General features: G+C 37.1%; 1 protein-coding gene across 1 annotated transcript in view; it reads right to left on the bottom strand.

Annotated features, from left to right (window-relative positions):
* The window catches only part of TEKT4 (tektin 4), a 54361-nt gene that overhangs the window by 14771 nt on the left and 15802 nt on the right, over positions 1–23788 (bottom strand). The window contains exons 2-3 of the mRNA XM_001373833.4: positions 16693–16763; positions 14581–14724 (exon numbers count right to left, since the gene is read on the bottom strand). Of these exons, the coding sequence (XP_001373870.1) occupies positions 14581–14724; positions 16693–16763 (215 nt within the window). The remainder of the gene's footprint in view (positions 1–14580; positions 14725–16692; positions 16764–23788) is intronic.

Below are 23788 nucleotides of genomic sequence, written 5' to 3'. Positions count from 1 at the left end.
TCTTTCCCTCCCCTCTCTCAACCCTCCTCCCATAGCCAATGTGCAATTCTTCTGGGTTTTACATGTGTCATTGATCAAGACCCATTTCTATACCGTCAATAACCATCAACAAGTATTATCTCTAATGGGGATACACTATAACTCTTCCCAATCAGAAGAGGAATAAGCAATGTCTGTCATCCAACTATTATTTAATATTGCACTAGAAATACTAACTATAATAATGAGTAGAAAAATAAATGGAAGGAATTTAAATGACAAGGAAGAAATATTATTGCTTTTTGCAGATGGTATGATGGCATACCTAGAAAATCTTAGAGAAGCAACCAAAAAAACTATTAGAAATAATTAACAACTTTCAAACTCACAAGAAACAAAATAAACCTAGAGAAATTATTAGCATTTCTATTTACAACCAATAAAGCCTAACAGCAAGGAATCAGAAAAAGAAATTCCATTTTAAATAACTCTAGACAATATAAAATACTTGGAGGCATACCTTCCAAAACAAACCCAGCAACTAAATGAACACAGTTACAAAACCCTCTTCACACAAATGAAGTCAGACCTAAACAATTGGAAAAACAATTGCTTATGCGTAGGCCAAGCCAATGCAATTAAAATGATAATCCTATTTAAATTAATTTACCTATTCAGTGCCATTCTGACCAAATTATCCAAAATTTATTTCATGGAACTAGAAAAAATAACAATGAATTTCATCTGAAAGAACAAAACACCAAGAATATTAAGCGAAATAATGGGGAATAAAAGGAAAGAGGCCTAGCTATACCAGTTCTCACATTATACTATAAAATAGTAATCATCAGAACAGCCTGCTACTTGCTATGAAATAGAGTAGTGGAGCAATGGAATAAATGGCAGCTAATATCTATAACAACTTAGTGTTTGTTAAACTGAAAGATCCAATTTTGGGGGAAAAAAACTCTAACAAAAACTGCTGGGAAAACAGGAAAACTGGAAAACAGTATAACAGGAACTAGACATAGATCAACATTGTACACCATACACTAGGATAAAGTAAAAATAGATACTTACGATATAGAAATAAAGGGTAACACCATAAATAAAATAGAGGAACATGGAAAAGTTTACTGGTCAGATTTATGGATAAGGGAAGAATTTATGACCAAACAAGATAAAGAGAACATTATGAAAAATGGAATGGATAATTTTGATTACATTAAATTAAAAGTTTCTATTTAAGCAAAAAAAGTAATGCAACCAAGATTACAAGGGAAACAAGGTTGGAAAAAAATTTATAGAAAGTGTTATCTCTGACAAAAGCCCCATTTCTCAAATACTGAGTCAAATTTATAAGAATACAAAATATTCTCCAATGGAAAAATGGTCAAAAGATAGGAACAAGAAATCCTCAGAAGAAATTAAAACTATCCATAATTATATAAAATGCTCCAAATCACTATGGATTAGAGAAATGCAAATTAAAACAATTCTGAGATACTACCTCACATATATCAGATTAGCTAAAAGGGATGTGGGAAAATTAGAACAATAATACACTGTTGGTGGAGGTGTGAACTGATATAACCATTTGAAAAGCAATATGGAACCAAGCTCAAAGAGTCATAAAACTATGCATACCATTTGATCCAGCAATACCATTATTGAGCCTATATCCCAAAGACCCAAAAAGATCAGAGATAAGGGAAAAGGGCCTACCTGAATCAAAATATTTTAGTGGCTTTTTTTTTTTTGGTGGTTAAGTGACTTGCCACATGGTCATACAGCTAGGAAATTTATTTTTTATTTGGTCATTTTCAAACAATAGTACTTGGAAACAAAGATGCTTTTCTTTTTTCTCCCCCCCTCCCATTGCCCCTCCCCTAGCCAACACACGATTCCACTGGGTATCACATGTGTCCTTGATTCAAACCCATTTCCATGTTGTTGGTATTTGTATTAGGGTGTTCATTTAGAGTCTCTCCTCATTCATGTCCCTTCAACCCCTGTAGTCAGGCAGTTGCTTATCTTTGGTGTTTTTACTCCCACCATTTGTCCTTTGCTTGTGGATAGTGTTTTTTTCTCCTGGATCCCTCCAGAATGTTCAGTGACGTTGTATTGACACTAATGGAGAAGTCCATTACATTCTCTTGTACCACAGTGTGTCAGTCTCTGTGTTCAATGTTTTCCTGGTTCGCTCCTTTCACTCTGCATCACATCCTGGAGGTTGTTCCAGTCTCCATGGAATTCTTCCACTTTATTATTCCTTTTAGCACAATAGTATTCCATCATCAACATATACCACAATTTGTTCAGCCATTCCTCAATTGAAGGGCATTCCCGCATTTTCCAATTTTTGGCCGCCACAAAGAGCACAGCTATGAATATTCTTGTATAAGTCTTTTTCCATATTATTTCTTTGGGGTACAAGCCCAGCAGTGCTATAGCTGGATCATAGGGCAGACATTCTTTTAATGCCCTTTGGGCATAGTTCCAAATTGCCCTCCAGAATGGTTGGATCAATTCACAAATCCACCAGCAATGAATTAATGTCCTGACTTTGCCACATCCCCTCCAGCATTCATTACTTTCCTTTGCTGTCATATTAGCCAATCTGCTAGGTGAGAGGTGATACCTCAGAGTTGTTTTGATTTGTATCTCTCTGATTATAAGAGATTTAGAGCACTTTTTCATGTGCTTATTAATAGTATTGATTTCTTTGGCTGAGATCTGCCTGTTCATGTCCCTTGCCCATTTATCAATTGGAGAATGGCATGATTTTTTGTACAATTGATATATCTCTTTATAAAACTGAGTAATTAGGCCTTTGTCAGAGGATTGTGTTATGAAAATTGTTTCCCAATTTGTGGCTTCCCTTCTCAATTTGGTTACATTGGTTTTGTTTGTACAAAAACTTTTTAATTTGATGTAATCAAAATTGTTTATTTTACATTTTGTGACTCTTTCTATGTCTTGCTTGGTTTTAAAGTCTTTTCCTTCCCACAGGTCTGACATGTATATTATTCTGTGTTCACCTAATTTACTTATAGTTTCCTTCTTTATGTTCAAGTAATTCACCCATTCTGAGTTTATCTTGCTGTAGGGTGTGAGATGTTAATCAAAACCTAATGTCTCCCACACTGTCTTCCAGTTTTCCCAGCAGTTTTTGTCAAATAGTGGGTTTTTGTCCCAGAAGCTGGGCTCTTTGGGTTTGTCATATACTGTCTTACTGGGGTCCCTTACCCCAAGTCTATTCCACTGATCCTCCTTTCTGTATCTTAGCCAGTACCAAATTGTTTTGATGACCATTGCTTTATAATAGTTTGAGATCTGGGACTGCAAGGCCACCTTCCTTTGTATTTTTTTTTTTCATTATTTCCCTGGATATCCTTGACCCTTTGTTCTTCCAAATGAACTTTGTTATGGTTATTTCTAAGTCAGTAAAAAAAATTTTTTTTTGGAAATTCAATGGGTATAGCACTAAATAAATAAATAAGTTTGGGTAGGATGGTCATTTTTATTATATTGGCTCATCCTACCCATGAGCAGTTAATATTTTTCCAATTGCTCAAGTCTAGTTTTAGTTGAGTGGAGAGTGTTTTGTAGTTGTGATCATATAGTTCCTGTGTTTGTCTCATGAGATAGATTCCTAAGTATTTTATTTTGTCTAAGGTGATTTTGAATGGGATTTCTCTTTCTAATTCTTGCTGCTGAGCTGTGTTGCAAATATATAGAAATGCTGATGACTTATGCGGGTTTATTTTGTAACCTGCTACTTTGCTAAAGTTGTTATTTCAACTAGCTTTTTGGTTGATTCTCTAGGATTCTTTAAGTAGACCATCATGTCATCTGCAAAAAGTGATAGCTTGGTCTCCTCCTTGCCTGTTTTGATGCCTTCAATTTCTTTTTCTTCTCTAATTGCTACTGCTAGTGTTTCTAGTACAATGTTAAATAATAAAGGTGATAATGGGCATCCTTGTTTCACTCCTGATCTTATTGGGAATGCATCTACTTTATCCCCATTGCAGATGATGTTAGTTGTTGGTTTTAGATATATACTGCTTATTATTTTTAGGAATGACCCTTCTATTCCTATGCTTTCTAGTGTTTTTAATAGGAATGGGTGTTGTATTTTATCAAAGACTTTTTCTGCATCTATTGAGATAATCATGTGATTTTTGTTTGTTTGTTTGTTTGTTGATATGGTCAATTATGTGGATGGTTTTCCTAATATTGAACCATCCTTGCCTTCCTGGTATGAATCCTGCCTGATCATAGTGGATGACCCTTGTGATGACTTCCTGGAGTCTTTTTGCTAGTATCCTATTTAAGATTTTGCATCTATATTCATTAGGGAGATTGGTCTATAGTTTTCTTTCTCCGTTTTTGACCTGTCTGGCTTTGGAATCAGTACCAATGTTGTGTCATAAAAGGAATTTGGTAGAACTCCCTCTTTGCTTATTATGTCAAATAGTTTGTATAATATTGGGATTAGCTGTTCTGTGAATGTTTGATAGAATTCACTGGTGAATCCATCAGGCGCTGGGGATTTTTTCTTAGGGAGTTCTTTGATGGCCTGTTGGGTTTCATTTTCTGATATGGGATTATTTAAGAATTCTATTTCTTCTTCTGTTAGTCTAGGCAATTTATATTTTAGTAAATATACATACATATCACCTAGGTTGGTAAATTTATTGCCATATAGTTGGGCAAAGTAGTTTTTAATGATTGCCTTAATTTCCTCTTCATTAGAGGTGAGGTCCCCCCTTTTCATCTTTGATCCTGTTAATTTGCCTTTCTTCTTTCCTTTAGATTGACCAGTACTTTGTCTATTTTGTCTGTTTTTTCAAAGTACCAGCTTCTAGTCTTGTTTATTAGTTTAATAGTTCTATCACTTTTGATTTCATTAATTTCTCCCTTAATTTTTAGGATCTCTAGTTTGGTTTTCTTCTGGAGTTTTTAAATTTGTTTGCTCTCAAGTTTTTTGATTTGTATTTCCAATTCATTGATCTCTGCCCTCCTTAGTTTGTTCATATATGCACCCAAGCATATGAATTTCCCTCTGAGTACTGCTTTGGCTGCATCCCATAAGGTCTGGAAGGATGTCTCGCCATTTTCCTCAATGAAATTATTGTTTCTATGATTTCTTCTCTAACTAACCAATTTTGGAGTATCATATTATTTAATTTCCAATTAATTTTTGATTTGGCTCTCCATGTACCCTTACTGATCATTATTTTTATTGCCTTATGATCTGAAAAGGTTGCATTTATTATTTCTGCTTTTCTGCATTTGTATGCCATGTTTCTGTGACCTAGTGTATGATCTATCTTTGTGAATGTGCCATGTGATGCTGAGAAGAAGGTATATTCCTTTTTGTCCCTATTTATTTTTCTCCATATGTCTATTAACTCTAATTTTTCTAAGATTTCATTCACACAGTTTACCTCTTTCTTATTTATTTTTTGGTTTGATTTATCTAAATTTGATAGTGGTTGGTTCAAGTTTCCCACTAATATGATTTTACTCTCTATTTCCTCCTTCAATTCTCCTAGTTTTTCCATAGAAATTTGGATGCTATACCATTTGGTGCATACATGTTGATTAGTTATGATTCCTCATTGTCTATACTCCCTTTTAACAGAATATATTTACTCTCTCTATCCCTTTTGATCTGGTCTATTTTTGTTTTGGCTTTGTCAGATATCATGATTGCAACTCCTGCCTTCTTTCTATCAGTTGATGCCGAAAAGGTCTTACTCCATCCTTTAATTCTAACCTTGTGAGTATTCACCCGCCTCATATGTACTTCTTGAAGACAACATATGGCACGGTTTTGAATTCTAATCCAATCTGCTATTTGTCTACATTTTATTGGTGAGTTCATCCCATTCATGTTCAAAGTTATGATTGTCACTTGTGGATTCCCTGACATTTTGATATCCTCCCCTAATTCTGACCTTTCTTCTTTAGCTATAACCTTTTAAACCAATGATTTACTTTAGATTAGTCCCCCTAGTCCCCTCGCTTGATATGCTTCCCTTTCTATCCCCTACATTTTTGTTCCCTTCCCCTCCCTCTTCTCCTTCCCTCCCTTTTTATATTCCCTCCCCTGACCCCTCCTTAATTTCACCTTCTCTCTTACCCTGTTGGATAAGATAAAGTTCAAGATCCCAATGGATCTAGATGTTCTAAGCTCTCAGAGTTGATTTCACTGAGAGTAAGGTTTAAGTAATACCAATTAGCACTTTCTTCCTCTCCTCCCTATAGGAAATTTCTTCCCCTCCCCTTCCCATGTGTATCTTTGTGTGAGAAAGATTATTCTATTTAGTTTATTTTTTCTATTTCTTGAAGTATATCTTAGTACCATCAACAATTTCCCCCTCCATTTATCTTTCTTTCACCCCCCTTTCTCCATATCGTCTTAATGACCCAATCATTCTCTATGCATGATTCTTCTAACTACTGTAATGATGCATACAATTATTGAGAGTTACACATTAAATTTTCCCCACATATTAATATATATAACTTGATATAAATGTAGTCCTTATAGAAGAGAGTTTGAATAAAAGAAAAAGATAACATTTTTCTCCTTTTACCTTTTCTTCATATTTACCTTTTCAAGTTTTTCTTGCTCTTTGTGTTTGGATATTGAACTTTCCACAGAGTGCTGGTCTTTTCTTTACAAAACCTTGGAAATCTTCTATTATGTTGAATGCCCATACTTTACCCTGAAAGTATATAGTCAGTTTTGTTGGATAGCTGATTCTTGGTTGAAGACCCAGCTCTCTTGCCTTTCTGAAAATCATGTTCCATGCCTTACGATCATTCAGATTGGAAATTGCAAGGTCTTGTGTGACCCTGATTGGCATTCCTTTACATATAAATTGTCTTTTTTCTGGCTTCTTGTAAGATTTTTTTCTTTTCCTTGAAAGCTTTGGAATTTGGCAGTTACATTCCTGGGAGTTGTCTTTTGGGGATATAGTGTAGAGGGTGTTCTGTGAACTCTTTCAATGCCTGTATTGCCCCCTTGTTCTGGAATCTCTGAGCAGTTTTCTTTGATGATATCTTGTATTATGATGTTGAGATTACTATTTATTTCTGTCTTTTCTGGTAGGCCAATGATTCTCCGATTGTCTCTCCTTCCTCTATTTTCTAGGTCTGTCACCTTTTCAGTGAGATATTTTATGTTATCTTCTAATTTCTTAGTCTTTTGGCTTTGCTTTATTAATTCTTGTTCTTTTGCAAGATCATTGTCTTCCAGTTGCCTGATTCTGACCTTTAAAGCCTGGTTTTCCTTTTCAGTTTGGTCTATCCTGGTATTTGAGGCTTCAAGCTGTTTCTGCATTTGCATTTTTTCGTGCTTCAGATTGCTGAGATCCTTTTGCATTATTCCCCATTTTTCCTGTCAGAAGACTTCCATCTTTTTGTTAATTTCCAATTTAAATTCTTGAAGAGTTTGTGGACAATTTCCATTTCTTTTGAAAGGTTTTGGAGCATTTGTTTGCATTTCCTCTTCTGCTATTTCCTCTGGTTTTTTTTTCCCTCCATAAAATGTATCCAAAGTCACCCCCTTCTTCTTGCTTTTCTTGGTGTTGGGGTTTTGGGGTTCTTGGGTACAGTTTGCCATCTCTGTGTTTTGTTTCTTTTTTTTTCCTTCCTCCCCTTTCCAGTCAGAAATCTGAATGAGTAGTACTTGCTCTCTGTATAAGGGTCTAATGGCCAAGGCTTTAGTCTCAGGCTAATTCTAGGTTCTCTGCAGCTGTGCTGTCTTCCTGGGGAGGCTTAGGGACTGCCCTCCCCTGCCTGCTGGGATTGTGGGAGTTAGTGTTCTCAGATGAAAGTCTTTGATAGTCTTAGCTAACTCCCAAGACCTGTAGGTGCCCCTTGCTCACATCAGGGGATCCCTTCGTGCCCTCAGTGATTATAGCATGCTAGTTCTGAGCGCCCGAGATCAGTGGTCCCCTAGCATGCCTGCTGGGGTTTTGGATGTGAGTACTTTCAGGAGAAGGACTTTATCTTATTCAGGTCCCCAGACCAGGGGCTGCCCGTTGTTCAGTCCTGTCCTGGGGTGCCCCTCCCTCACTTGTTGATTCTTGCCAGTGCTGACTTTAACTCTGGCTCCGGCTGTTTGGTGGGGGAGGAGAGGGTGGATCAGCTTTTTGTTCCCTTATATTGTGGAGATGCCGGAATTCCACCTACCTTCAGAGCTTCGCCTTGTTGTGGGGTCTTTCCATTCTTATGAGGATGGTTGTTTTTTATTTTGGGAGGGTCTTTTGAGGTCGTCTTTGTCATTGGGTCTGAGGAGAGGAAGTAAGCCGCATCTATTCTGCAACCATGCTTACCCAGAAGTCGGCTTTTTTTTTATAGTGGCAAAGAATTGGAAACTGAGGAGTTGTCTATCACTTGAGGAATGGATGAACAAGTTGTAGTATATGGTTGCAATGGAATATTATTTTTTTATTCAAAGACATTTTGTTTTCCCATTTACTTGTAATAATTTTCAACATACAGTTTCTGAAATTATATGATCCAAATTGTTAGGGTTTACCAGAATGAACTTATTGATCTTTTCCTATAAGGCCGATTTAGCATCCCAGGTGGACTTTTTGAAGGTTCACCTCCTCCAAGAAATCCTTCCATGCCTAACTACTGGAATCATCTCTCTCCCTTCCTTCCCCACCTCTTGGAGGTGGTATACAATTTGATCTAGGTTATGCATTTATTATCAGGCAAAACATTCTTCAATATTGGTTATTGTTGCAAGAGAATAGTCATATAAAACCATAATCCCAAAATAAAACCATAAACTGTGATACCACAGATACTGGGTCTGGAGAGGGGAGGGAGAAAATGATCAAAAATGTTTCTACTAATGTAACTAAAAAAACAAATAATAAAAAAAAAACTGATTGGGGGTGGGGAATGGGGATGGGAACAAGAAATAAGCCCAGACATCCTAGGTAGTGTCAAATGAGATGATGGAGGTCTTCACACTTAAGTCTCTCTCTATTCCAGGCCATCTACTCAGCTTTGAAATTGATCTGCCTAAACATGACCATGTCATACACATCTGGATCCCAATTCAATAAATTCCAATGACTTCTCATTGCCTCCAGTTCATACAGAAAATTCTCTGGAATTCAAAACCCTTCTCAACTTGCCCCATTCCTACCTCTCCAGTGTCTTACACCTTACACTCCCCTCAGGCAATTTCTGGTTCTATGACACTGGTCTCCTTTCTGTTCTTCACAAACAACATTCCATCTCTAGTCTTGGAACATTTTCATAGGCTATGAGCCAACTCTAAAATTCATTTCTTTCTCCCCCTTAAATTCCCTGGCTTCCTTCATGTCTCATCTAAAATCCTAAATCCCATAAGCAACTTCTTCTAACCCCCCTTTATGATAGTGCCTTCCCTCTATGTTTATTTCCAATTTATCCTATATATAGTTTGATCATAATTGTTTACATGTTGTCTCTTCAGTTAATCCATAAGCTTACTTGGAATCAGGGACTATATTTTGCCTTTTATTGGGGGGCAACTGTCCCTAGCATTTAGCACAGAGACTGACATATAGTAAATGTTTAATAAATGTTAATTGAAATGTTTAATAAATGCTAATTGATTAACTGACTATATAGCACAAAGAAATAAAGTAGGAATCTGGAGAAAAGAAAGATCACTGGTTGGTCATGGTGTTCAGTCATTCAGTCATGTCCTACTCTTTGTGACCCCATTTGGAATTTTGTTGGTAAAGATAGTGGAGCAGTGTGCCATTTCCTTTTCTAGTTCATTTTACAGATAAAAAAAACTGTGGTAAGCAGGTTAAGTGACTTGTCCAATGTCTGAGACCAGATTTGGTCACAAATGATGAATTTTCTTGACTCTATGCCTGGTACTCTATCAACTATGCTTCTTCATCTCCCAGGATTGGTTGTCAGGGTTAACCAGAATGAACTTACTGATCCTTTCCTAAAGGGACAATTTAACATCCCAAGTGGACTTTTTACAAGGTTCACCTCCTCCAAGAAATCCTTCTGTGTCTAATTACTGGAATCATTTCTCCTTTATTCATTTTCTACCTTGATGTTATTTAGAGGAGAATTCAGTTGACCTCTTGGATGTTCAAGTATTGGTAAGCTGTGGGGAAGAAGCTTTGACATGCAAGGCTGGGCTACTAGACTTTATAAAGAGTAATCTAGCTGGGGAAAGGTCCCAACTTCTTCGCCTTGAGGAAGTATCTAGAGGAAAGAACATTTCCTTAGTGTCAGAGAACTCTGTGTTTATATTCTGTCTCTGCTCATTTCTACCTGTATAATCTGGGGTAAATAGTTTGACTTCTCTGAGCTTCAGTTTCTTCTCCTGTAAAGTCAGGGAGTTGAGTTGTTCATGGTTTTTCCAGTTCCAAATTGATCATATTTTGGATAGTCTGGATTGTATAGGGCACTGAGCTTCTCTAACTGTCTAGGGGCTAAAGAGAGCCAAGAGAGGTTTTAAGTTCCTTACTGAAGTCCCTAAAAAACCTTTGATTAAAACAAGGGGAAAAAAAAAAACCCAGTTCATAGCTACAATCTACCCAGAGAGGATTCTGGTGTCTGCCTAAAGTACATAAAGGCAATACAGATTAGGCCTCTGAATGGTCCCACAGTGCTCAAATAGCAGAGGGGAGAAATGGTTTCCAGGAAGAATATTTACTTTTCCTTTCTATAGCCCTGGATGGGTTTGGCTACTAGAAGTGATTCCCAGCGCCAGAAGCTAACCTCTGGCCCCAGCATCTTGACCATGACTAGGCTCAGAGTTACTGCCTTGGGTTCCTTCATTTTGATTTCTAAGAACCTTGAAATCAGGTATAGAAACTACACTTTGTGGGGGAAGAGCACCTACCATCATATCTACTATGATGGTACTACCATCATAAGCTCCCATCACAGTGGGTTCTCCAAAGAAAAATAAAGTGTCCTGAATTAGAATGAATTAGATTCCTTCCATAAACCCAACCAGTCCTCTGCTTTGGGGTAGCTCCTAACCATGAACCCCCAGTCCCTATCCCCTTTCACACAATATTGTCTATGGCTATTCCCCAGCTAGGTCCAATTTAATTTTTTCAGAGGCAGATGTAAAAACATATCTTATTTCTCTACTGGAGGTTCCTAACCCTTTTGTCTTAACTCTTTGGGGGTAAAACATATAGATATCTCCTCAGAATAATATTTTATATTTTCAAAGCAAATAATAAATTTCAGTTAAAATTTTAGTGAAAATAAAAATGTAATTCCCTCATCCCCATTCAAGTGCAAAGCTCAAGATCAAAGACTCCAGATAAGAACCCCTGTTTTATATAATACCTGAAGAAATATAGCATACTCATTTCATATTTTTCTCTGCCCTATTTGCTCCAGACCTTGAGAGGCAGACAGAAGTCAGTCTTGGACACTTTTTTGGAACCCCTTTCAGTTTGGTGAATATTGAAGAGAAAGCTAGACCCTAGCTGGAGGTAGTTTGACTCTAACTACAGACATGTATTGGATGTATGTCTTTAAGCAAGCAAGTCACCTAACCCCAGTTCCCCATGACTAAAACAAGGGGATTAGAATGAATGGCCTTTCTATGAATTGCACCCCCTCCTTATTTCATTCTCCCCCAAAGTCACTCTTCTGGATTCACTATCATCCCTTGAACTTTTGTCATCTGTAGTAATACACATCTAGGAAGAAAGAAAAAATTACACCATATATGAGCTATTTCTTCACTTGCTCCAAGGACTCTGGTGTGATTTAGAAGCATTTGGACATAGATCATCCTCTGGGATAAACTGAGGGGATTGAAGCAAACAGTCCATTTGAAAGGGGTGGTTGCCACCTGTTGATCATTGAAAGAAACTACACAATATGCCAACTCAAAAGGAGTAGAATACACAACAGAGTGGCAGAGTGGTGGGGAAGTAGATCCTCTGAGATTCTCTGAGACTTTTTGAGAAAATAAGAGAATATCATCAGTGAATCATGGGATTTCATCCTAGGACAAAAGTTACAGGGACGTTTTATCCAAAGTAGCAGCGACTTTAGAGTGACACAAGGAAACCTGAGTTCTAGACTAGCTGGAGAACCAAGGCCAATAACCTAATTTCTCTCCTTTATAGTCAATCATTAAGTCAATTAGCATTTATTAAACACCTCCTATATGCCATATCCAGTGCTAAACATTGGGGAAAACAAAGGAAGGGAGAAAATAGTTCCTGTTTTTAAGGAACTTAATCTAAAGAGGGGAGAAAACATGCAAACAACTATGCACAAGTCAGATGTACCCTGGATATTCACAATGGGAAGGCACTAAGCTAAGGAAGACTAGGAAAAAGCTTCTGAAGACAGGATTTTAGATTGGACTTGAAGGGAAATCAGGAGGCCCAGGTGAGGAAGAAAGCATTCCAGGAATTGGGAATGAAATGCCCAGAGAGTTGGGAAATATAGTGTCTTGTGTTAGGAGGCTAGTGTTACTGGATAGAAGAATATGTGGCAGGGAAGAAGATAAAAGAAGATTGGAATGGTAAGAAGGAGCCAGGCTATAAAAGGCTTTGAATTCAATTCAACAAACGTTCATATTTTTAGTTACTTTTCAAGGACATAGAGATAGAAATATCCAAATAGTCTCTATTTTTGAGGGGCGTAAAAGTGGGGGGAATGGTCCTTCTGACACCATTTGGGGATTTTCTTGGAAAAGATAGTGGAGTGGTTTACCATTTCCTTCTCCAGCTCATTTTACAGTGAGGAAACTTAGGGAAAGAGAGTTAAGTGATTTGCCCAGGGTCACACAGCCTAGTAAGTGTTTGAAGCCTGATTTGAAATCAGGAAGATGAGTCTTCCTGACTCTAGCTCTAGAACTCTAGCCACTGTCACCTAGCTACCTTGGCAAATCTCTTCATCTCTAAGAACCTCAGTTTCTTCATTTGTAAATAATCTTTGCAGTCCTTAGCTACCAAAGTTCTTGAGAAGAAATAAATTTGCAAATCTTTGAGCTCCATGGAAATAAGCAGTGACGATGATGGTGGTCTATAACATGTGGAAATTTCCCTTTTGCAAGACTTCTTTTAAGTCCCTGAGGTGAAACTCTATTCATCTATCCCACATGTCCACATTCAGTAGATACTCATGGACATCTAATTTACAAAGACTCAGGTGCTTGACATTTGAGAGTTAGGGATAAAGAAGGGGAGGTGGAATACAAAGATGAAGAGATGAGATCTCTGCCCTCAGTGAGTTCATGAAGTCTAATATGCACTGAGGCACAGATCAGCATAACTGGAATACAGTAGAACTCTAAGCTCAGAACAATAGAGTATGATTTGAAGGAGTTAAATAGAATTCTAAGAATTTTAAGCTCTTTGAAGGCAGGAGATCTTTTGGTTTTTGTCTATCTTTTATATCCTCAATACATAACAGGTGCCATACCTGTTGTGAGCCCTTAATAAAAGATTATTGATGGGAGGTCCTAGGTTCAAATCTGGCCTCAGCCACTTCCCAGCTGTGTGACCCTGGGCAAGTCACTTGACCCCCATTGCCTAGCCCTTACCACTCTTCTGCCTTGGAGCCAATACACAGTATTGACTCCAAGACGGAAGGTAAGGGTTTAAAAAAAAAAAAGATTATTGAATTTAGCTACAGCATAAAACAGAAGTAAAAAATGCTAAAGGAGAGGTTACTTCAAAGAAATGGCCAAGGAATTCACCATTAGGAGCGGGTATTTTGGCTGAGGAAATCTGGAAAAACTTTCTAGAGGAGGCAGCACCTCAATTGGACCTTGAAAGAAAGATTGATTTTTGATAGATTGACATGTGAAGGGGAAAGTATTCCAAGCAGAGAAGAAAATAGGAGCAAGGGCACTTGGGGGAGGAAAGTATGTGGCATGAACCATGGACAAAGAACTAGTTTGGCTAGAAGTACAAGGAAGTGGTGTGTGATAAGGCTGGGAAGGTATGCTTAGGGCCAGAAGATTAAGAATCTTGAACCCAGACTTGAGGGCTTAGACACAAAGTGCTTTATAAATGTTTCTTTGCATTCATTCAAGATTTTTGAGTGTGTGTCTTATGGGGAGTATCGTGATATAATCTGGGATTTAGGAAGAATAATCTGATCATGGGACAAATTTGAGAATGAGGAGGGAACCAAAGCATGGAAGCCAGCTAAGAGGTATTTAAAAAATGCAATGAGAGGTGATGAATCCTTGACTAAATGGAAGATGAGGACTAATGAGGTTGGAAAATGGATGCATACTCACTCATCATATTCCATATTCCATATGAATTAATTATTCCATTCAAAACCAATGTTAATGTAAATTTCCAGAATATTGGGCATGCTCTCATTCAAACATAAGCTTAAGAATCCATTCCAGAGCTAAATGGAACTGAATGATAGGTTATACTAGGTACTTTTCCACTCTAATGGCCTGGAAAAGGAAATGTAACCACCCAGCTTATTTTTCCCCTTTCTCCAACTCAAACCATTGTGCCTGATATATTAGCATTCACAAAAAATGAAGACCCTGAGGCTAGTCCAGAAGATGAGGTGCCACATAAGCAGGAAAGTACTGACCTTTCTTCAAACTTGGTTGAATGAGCATGGAACTGAATGTTGGTGCTTCGGTTGTTGTAGCGTCCACACATCTCATCGATGTTGTAGGTCTCTACCTTATCTGACCAGTCTAATTCACAGATTTCCTTTTGTTCTCTGTTCAGCCTAAAAGGAAAGGAGAAGAAACATTGTTGGAATGAAATTCAAACGCACCAAAATTTAAAATTATCACACAGCAGCTGAATGGAAAATTCAGTGGAAAAGGCTGAAAGCCCCAAAGATTCCCATCCCCAATTGCTGTGAGGGAAGAGAAATAGTGTGGTGGAGGGAATGCTGAACTTTGAATGTTGATCTTAGGTCTTGGTTCAAGATCTGAGTCTGGAAAGGACTAGCTATCATTTTAAGTACTTGAGTTACTTCAGTACTTCCTTTTTCTGTCTGGTCTTCAATATCTACATTTTAAAAATCATGAATTTAGACAAGATGTTCTCTAAAAGACCTTCCAGTTCAGACATTCTATGCTCTATTTCACAGGTCCCTTGTTTGATCAATAAAAATAAGTAAGACGTTTTAGTTTTACATTTTTTGGTCAAATGATGCCTTCTCTAATAGGGAAAAGAGGGATGGAGTGAGTTAATTTTTTTTAATGTAAGAAACAAACTAATTAAATTAATTAAAAAAATTAAATTAATAAAATAAGCAACTCACAGATCCCTTGTAGGTCTGTTGTTTTGTTATCCTGTGACTATCAGGCAAAAGAGAGCCCATCAGTGTTAGTTTATCAGCCTAAGATATCTTGTGGTTCAATGATGATAGGAAACCAGGGTCTGAAGTAGCCCATCATCTGGCATCTGGCTTCTACCCTCTAGTCCTCAGAAAACATACCTCCCTGGACAGAAAGGACAATGAAATTTCAAAAGTGTCTTCTTGTAATTTGTGGAATTGGGCTTTGACTTTACCCGAATGTATCCTTTTTGTTGTTATTCTAAGGATTAAGAAGTTGGACTAGATGGTCTCTGGGGACCCCTTCCAGCTTTGAGATCTTTGGGATTCTCTGAAAAGACTGGTCATGGAAACTCATCATTTCAGAGGGAAGTCTCATCCTATCCACCAGGTGTCAGTATCAACCAAGAAATGAAAAGAATACTCTTGCTGGACCTATCTGGATTGCTTTGATCTCCAAGCAAATGTGTATGCAATGTAAGTACTTACATACAGACGAGTATATTATAATCAAATGTACAATGTCCCAATGTCATTTACATAAATATAAGTATAATTATATATAAAAGTGATTTTTGTCATGCACAGGGGATACTGACCACTTGGGAGAAAAGCATGATGAAAGGATTTGAAATTATTCTTGGGACCTTCCTTTTTCTCTAAGCTGTAGTTTTTTCATCTGTAAAATGAAAATAACTTTTTTTTTTTGCCTAATAGGAGTCTCAAATTTATACTTGGAACACACCTTAAGAAAGCATCGAGTCAAACAAAACACCCCATTTTATAAATATGGAGATAAGCCTAGAGAAGATAAATCACTTTCCTAATGGTAATAAGAAACAGTCAGGATTTGAACCCAGGCCCTCAGACAAGGTCATTGTGAAATTTTGGATGATATGAAACTCCAAGGTTCTATGACTACTAACCAATGGAGGATTGTGGCAAAGCACTAAGACATCCATGCCTTTTAGTTAGTCTGGCACTGTAATCACTCCAACTCTGAATTTCCTATGGATATTCTCTAAATCATCAAAAAAGTCAAGGGATTATTCTTTACATCCATCCACTGGTGTGCTTATAGATGATCAACAATCAGCTCCCTGTCCCCCAAATATATGCACAATACTCTTTTACATTAATGTGAATTTTAAACATTTTCTCCATTGCTTCCTTAAATGTAGATAATCAGCCAAACAATAAATCAAACCATGATTTGTGTAAAGGCTTGCACTGAAAATTTAACAACTGGCTTTTGGAGCTGGTACCAACTGGCTCTAGCAAAATCCCTTTGATGATTCATCCATGAAATATATCTGGTCTTTATTTTGAGGAAAGGCCAATAAAGAGAACCAAGGCTGATTCTACAGGTCTGGTCAGCAACACAAGAATGTTAGAAAGAAGGTGTCTTACTTTATCTGATTGATGGCTTGCATTATAGTCCTTTTCAGAAGTTCCTGAATATTTCGGATTAGTTCAGCTTCCTGAGTTTAAAACAAAAACAATGAACATAATAGCACTGTAATCCTGTCTGATCCCAGACTTCTTGTTTTTATAAATCACAATATTTAGATTAAACCTTATAGATCATCTAGTCCACTCCCTTCATTTTACATATAAGGAAGTCAGAAGCCCAAACAATGGTCAGTAAGACTTGATCCCAAACCCATTGATCCTTCTGCAACTTACACTCATCTTGAATAACACTTGGGAAGAGGGGGAGGAGGAAAGAAAGGAGGGCACACATATAGGGCAGCACCATGCGACATACTGTATCTCTTGTGTTAGATATAATTTTATTCCTTTTCCTAACAATGATGCCAAGAAAATCACTTTTAAAATTTGAAATTGATTATCTTGAGCCTAAGTCATAATTAAAATGCAAAGCAATTCAAAAGACACTGATCAGCAAATTGAGCCATAAATGATCAGTTTGTTAAACATGTAGGGGAAAAAGTGAAGGCTTTAAATAAGCCCCTTCTTTCAAGATTAATAATGTGTCATCTGTCTGGCATTATATAAATAGCAATTATCATTACCATTATGTTTATGATTCTGTTATTTTATACATCAATGTCAGTCATCCCTTCTTCTATATTTAGTCTCCTGATTTGTGTTTTAAGAAAAGAGAATCCATTTTATTAGGAATCAGCATCGATTGCTGTATAATTATGAAAAGATGTGACCAGAGTCAAAATATTTGGGTTCAAGTTCCAGGTCTTTTGCTAACTTGCTGTGTGACCTTGGGCAGATCCTTTCCTTTGAACCTGTTTCCCAGTTGTAGAATAGTAATAATGTTTGTCTCATAGAAAATGAATTCTTTTTTTTTTTTAAACCCTCACCTTCTGTCTTGGAGTCAATACTATGTATTGGCTCCAAGGCAGAAGAGTGGTAATGACATGGACACTGTACCTCCAGAAACCCAGGCTTACTATTATCAGGGAAACTCCCTCCCTCCCTTGAATCCTCCTGACTCTGAACCTAGAAACACCCAATGATCCCCCCCTCCAGGGTCCTGAGATGTTTATCCTCTTTGATGGTCCTCTAGATTTAAGATGGACAAAGAGATGAATCTTTATGCCTCCAGACAGACCCCAGTCTGGTGACCACCTCACCCCACCAAATGCCTGAGGGAGGAATACTCTCCTTTGTAAAAAGTATAAAATTCCCAGAACTGATGTCCGGAGGACAGCCTTTCCATTCATGCTGTCCTCCCAGGAACTACTCCCCATCTTGCTGTCCCACCTTGCTATCCTCCTGGCCATTCTTAACATTACTCTCTAAATTAATAAAATTCTCTTTTTGTTTTTAAACTAAGTTTTGGAGTCTTGCATTCTTGCAAAAGGTATCCTTTCCCGAACCCCAAGGGTGCACATTTGAACCCCATAACAGTAAGGCTAGGCAATGGGGGTCAAGTGACTTGCCCAGGGTCACACAGCTGGGAAGTGTCTGAGGCCGATTTTGAACCTAGAACCTCCCATCTCTAGGCCTGGCTCTCAATCCACTGAGCACCCAGCTGCCCCCAGAAAATGAATTCTTAAACAAATAAGAAATAAAGACAATTATAAAGAGAAAATATAATTTGTATTACATGGAATTGGAAAGCTTCTGCACAAACAAAATAAATGTACTGAAGAGAATTCTTTATGTGGGAAAAATATATTTTATATCATAGCTCTGAAAAAAATTGGCATCAAAGATATGTAGACAACTAAAAATATGTAAAACCAAAATATCAAATACAGAAGAAATCAAAGGATATTAACAGTCAATTTTCCCATATGCATAGCTACAGAATTAATCCTAGAAGAATAAATTGAATGTTCTCTTCAGAAAGGGAACAGAAAGGTGGAATATGACAATTTATAATGTACATGTTGGCTGCCTAGACAATATCTTTTGTGATGCAGGGAGGATGGGGAGAGGTTGAGATACTAGTAGATAGGATTAATTATGTAGATATGAAGAAAAGTAAGCTAAATATACAGGGGATTTAAGATTTCATTTGTGTATTATCTTCTTTTTCTTTGGATATAAAAATGCTTGTATCATTTAGTTTTGTAAAATTTGTAATAAAAAATAAATAATTTAAAAAACAAACAGTTCTCAAAAGAAATGCAAATGATTTAACAACTATATGAGAAAACATGCTAACTTACTAACAAGAGAATACAAATCAAAACAAGCCTGAAATTTACTTCAATCCAAATTGTCAAAAGATAGAAATAATCAAAGCAGGAGGAGCTATAGAAAGATAGGCACACTAGATGTATTGTTGGTGAAGATCTGAATTAGTAGATCTATTCTGGAGAGTAATTTGGGATTATAGAAATAAAGTGTCAAAAATATCCATATGCTTTGATTCAGAAATTATACTGCTATGTCTATGCCTTAAGGAAGTGTAAGGAAAAGACAGGCTCTCTATGTGCCATTTTTATGGTAGCAATTAATTTGAATCAAGGTTGATTCTGGTCATTTAAGGAAAAGCTAAACAATGGGAATAATAATAAAAAAAACTACAAGACAATACAAAATAAATGTTGAGAAATACAAAGAACAAATTTGACCCCCAAAGAAAAGAGACGAAAATATCCTCCAATTGCTTTAGAAAGGTGGTGAGTCTATGGATATGGAATATTCAGTATGAAGGTTTTCTGATAGCTTAACTGATTTTGCAGATATTCTCTTCCACTTTAAAAAAAAAAAATCTTTGTTATAAAGGATGACCTTTTGGGAAGGAGGATAGAAGAGAAAAGTGATGAAAAACAAACAATACCAATCAAAAATATTTTTAAACATGAAAGAAAATATTCTGCTTATCTCTCCGGGTTGTTGGGCATAAAGTGTTTGGTAAATGGTAATGCTTATGTAAAGGTGAGCTGTTCTTGGCTTTTATTTTTGTCACTAAAACTAACTAAAGACTCAGTGCGCTATCCCAATCTAGGCAGCTAGGTGGCGCAGTAGATAGGGATAATAATACAGTACTTTGCAAAACTGAAAGCATTATCTAAATGCTGGTGACTATTAGAATTGCTGTACTAAATGCTTTCTCAGACTCTATCTCACCCCGAAGGTAGGGAATGAATGACTGAAGATATCGGATTACCCCAAACCCAACCAGGAGCAAGCTCAGTTGGTGCAATTCAGATTAAGCGGTTTGGGAGGCTGAAGATGAAGTCATGGCTTCACTGCTTGGTTTCACTGCACTCCTACCTGCTGTGTTTATGGGTTTAGTAACGTCTTTTCTTTTTGTTATTCAGTCATGTCTGACTCTTCATGACCCCATTTAGAGTTTTCTTGGCAAAGATCCTAAAGAGATTTATGATTTCATTTTCTGCCTCATTTTACAGATGAGGAAACTGAGGCATGCAGGGTTATGTGTCTTGCCTAGAGTCACATGGCTATTAAGTGTCTGAGACCAGATTTGAACTCGGGAAGGTGAGTCTTCTCGACTCCAGCTCTATCCACTGTGCCACCTGGCTGTCCTTTGCTGAATAATTATGAAAGGCAAATACCTATGAACATCTAGGATAAAAAGGCAAAAGACACCAGCCTGCTATCCTAGATGCCCATTGTGTTATTACATACTGACTAATCTCTGCCCTACAAGTACTCCTCCAACTCACATGATAGTATCCACAGCTTCTCATCTAAAACGTTCAATCCCCTTTAATCTGCCAGCATCAATGCAATTTTCTTCTCATCACTAAGTAGTAACCTAACTTTTCTTACTTTCATTTTTTTGCTTTCAAAAATGAAGAAACTATCACATAGTTACAAGACTCTGCTACTTAAATCCTATGTTTCTATGATTCTTTCTTCAATGAATTAATCAACAAGGTTTTATGTGTCAAGCCTTGGATTGAGCACCAGGGTCATAAATACCAATGTATCCTCTCCCATTTAGCCCCATAGTTGTTGTAGAGTAAGTTGAAGGTTGACCAGGACCACAAGGGAAGGATACCCAGAAAAGGAATTTTTTTAAAGTTATATTAGGAAAAAGAACAAGATCAAAATGAGGATACATTGCTGGTTGGAGTGGATAAGACAATGATAACTGATAATGGTTAGAACACAGAATTATCCAAAGCCCATTTTTCTTCTTTTCTCTGTTGAGAATACTCCTTGAATGAGAAAAGATAAAAAATAATAATAATACCTAACTGGGTTGGGAGGGTTTGAAGCCCAAGAAAAATAGAGGAAATAGTAAGAGATCAGAGCTACCATTACTGAAGTTCAAGTGACTAAACCCAAATGAATGATATCCCAAGATGCTAAAGAATGAGCACATAGGATCACTGAAGCCCTTTAATAATCTTTGAAAGATTGCAGAAAACAGGAGCCATGAATGGGCTGGAGAAGTAGAATGATGATATCCCAGAGTTCAAAAAAGGAAACAGACTTTGTAGACCAGTGATCTTGGCTGTGATACCTGGCAAAATTCTAAAATTCCCTATTGGAGAGATATGTTAGTGAACACCCAGAAAGGAAAACAAATCAAGAACTGGTCATACTAGATTAACCTCATTTCCTTTTTTTTTCCTTTTGGTTGAGTAACTATGAGTCAGCTTAGGTACCAGATAAGCAATGGGAAAAGTCTCAAGTACTATCATTGTGGAAAGAATGGCTCAAACCAAAGAATAGTCATTAATGGTTTGATAACAACTCTAAGTTGTAAAAGACCCTCTTTTAGGATTGATCTAGATAAGGATCTATCCTTAGTTTGGTGCTGTAAACCCCTTTTATCAGTGACTTAGATAATGTCATAGATTATCTTCAACAAACTTGCTGGTAATTAGAATTGCTATCATATTGAATCAAACACAATCTTGACAAGCTAGCTTATTAGCCTGAATCTAAAAAGATAAAATCTAATTGTGTCTTTTCAGTCATGCCCAACTCTATGACCCCATTCAGGGTTTTCTTGACATAGATACTAGAATAGTTTGCAGAGATTTTTTTTTTTCTCCAGCTCACTTTACAGATAAAGAAACTGAGGCAATTAGGGCAAAGTGACTTGCCCAGAGCAACACAGCTAGTAAGTATGCAAGGCCAAATTTGAGCATAGGATGATGAGTCTTCAAAGCATCCTTCAGACTTGGCATCATACGCACTGGGCCACCCAGATACCTCTCAAAAAAAAAAAAAGGAAGAAAAGTTCAAAAGAGTTAAGTGTCTTTACATCTTTATGAAAGAGTCTTACATTTGGGTACAAAACCAAGTCTGAATATAAGATGTGGAGGAGGAGGCCTGGCTAGACAACAATTCATCTATAAAGGATATGGAGATGCTATGAATTCAAATTTAAGGCCAGGAGTTATATATGGCAGCTACGAAAAATAATGTTCTTAGAGAGCATACAAAAAGCTTAGTGACCATGATAGGGACTCATCTAATTGTCCCCTCACATGGTCAGATGACATTTGGAGCCTTGGGCTTAGTTTGGGGTGTGATTTTTTTTTAGAGAAAATCCAGTTTGTTCTTAGTTAAATTAAATTAAAACTAAATAAAATAAAAAAGAGAGAACATTTAGAAGAGGGTCAATTGAAATTAGGGATGTTTAGATTAGAGAAGACTTGGAGGAGAAATAGATAGATTAAACATTTATCAAGTGCTTACAATGCATCACTCTCTTTGTCAGACACTGGACATATATATATATATATATATATACATATACATATACATATATGTATGTATGTATGTATATACCAGCAAGTTGGGGCAGCTAGGTGACTCAGTGGATAGAGCACCAGGCACAGAATGAGAAGGACCTAAGTTCAAATTCAGCCTCACCTTACTAGCTATGTGATTCTGGGTAAACCACTTAACCCTGTTAAGCCTCAGTTTCTTCATCTGTAAAATGAGCTGGAGAAGGAAATGCCACATGATACCAGGATCTTTGCTAAGAAAACCCTAAATGGGGTCACAAAGATTTGGACACAACTAAATGACTAAGCAATAAAACATAAGCAAGATGGTCTCTGCTCTTGTTACTTATAGCCTAATCCAGAAAGATAATACTTAAAGGGGAAGTGAGAAATGGGAGAGGTCTCCTCACTGGCATGGGACCTAGACCCCAGAAAGATAAAGGTAAGACCAAACTGCTTGAACTTAGGGATACATGAATAGAGTCCAGTTTACTGGTGGGAAGGTGATGGCTGGAGGAGAGGTAGTATGACTGGCCTGAGTCAGGATAATTGACATTGTAACTATCTTCAGATATTTGAAAGGCTGTTTTGTAAAAAAGGCTTGTTCTACTTGGCCTCAGAAGACAAAAATGGAGTAATGGGTCGAAGCTACAGAGAGGAAGATTTAACACAGATATAAAGACATATAAAACTTACAAATAGAGCTACTTAAATGTGGCAGCTAGGTGGCTCAATGAACTCAACATCACAAGTTCAAATCTGGCTTCAGACACTAGCTATGTAACCCTGAGCAAGTCACTTCACCTTGTTTTCCTCAATTTCCTCATCTGTAAGGTAGGCTGGAGAAGGAAATGGCAAGCAATCCAGTATTTTTGCTCAGAAAATCCCAAGTGGCATTATGAAGAATTGGCTAGGACTGAATAACAAACAGTAACAAAAATGGAATGAATTGCCTCAGGAAAGAAATCCTGCCCCACATGCAAAAGCTGCTTGATCATTGATCTGGCATGTTTTGTTCAAATCCAGCTTGGTTAACATGGACTTTGAAGTTCCTTCCAACCAAGAAATTCTTTGATGCTATGAAACTCACAGAGGGAACATAAGTGTAGAAAGAAACATTTTAGATCTGTAGTCAAAAGGACTTAGGTTTTCATTCTGCTTCTGTAATGTGGTATAATGGATACATGGACATCCTGGATTTGGAATCAGGAAGACCTGGGTTCAAATTCTGATTCAAACATAACTACATTTTTGAATCTCAGTTTGTCATCTATAAAATGGAGATAATAGCATTGTCTTACACGGTTGTGAGAATTAAATGTGATAATGTATATAATTTTGTTGAGTCATTTCAGTTG

Source organism: Monodelphis domestica, chromosome 7, assembly GCF_027887165.1.
Source record: "Monodelphis domestica isolate mMonDom1 chromosome 7, mMonDom1.pri, whole genome shotgun sequence".
Taxonomy (NCBI): domain Eukaryota; kingdom Metazoa; phylum Chordata; class Mammalia; order Didelphimorphia; family Didelphidae; genus Monodelphis; species Monodelphis domestica.
This window is presented reverse-complemented; position numbering and strand designations above follow the sequence as displayed.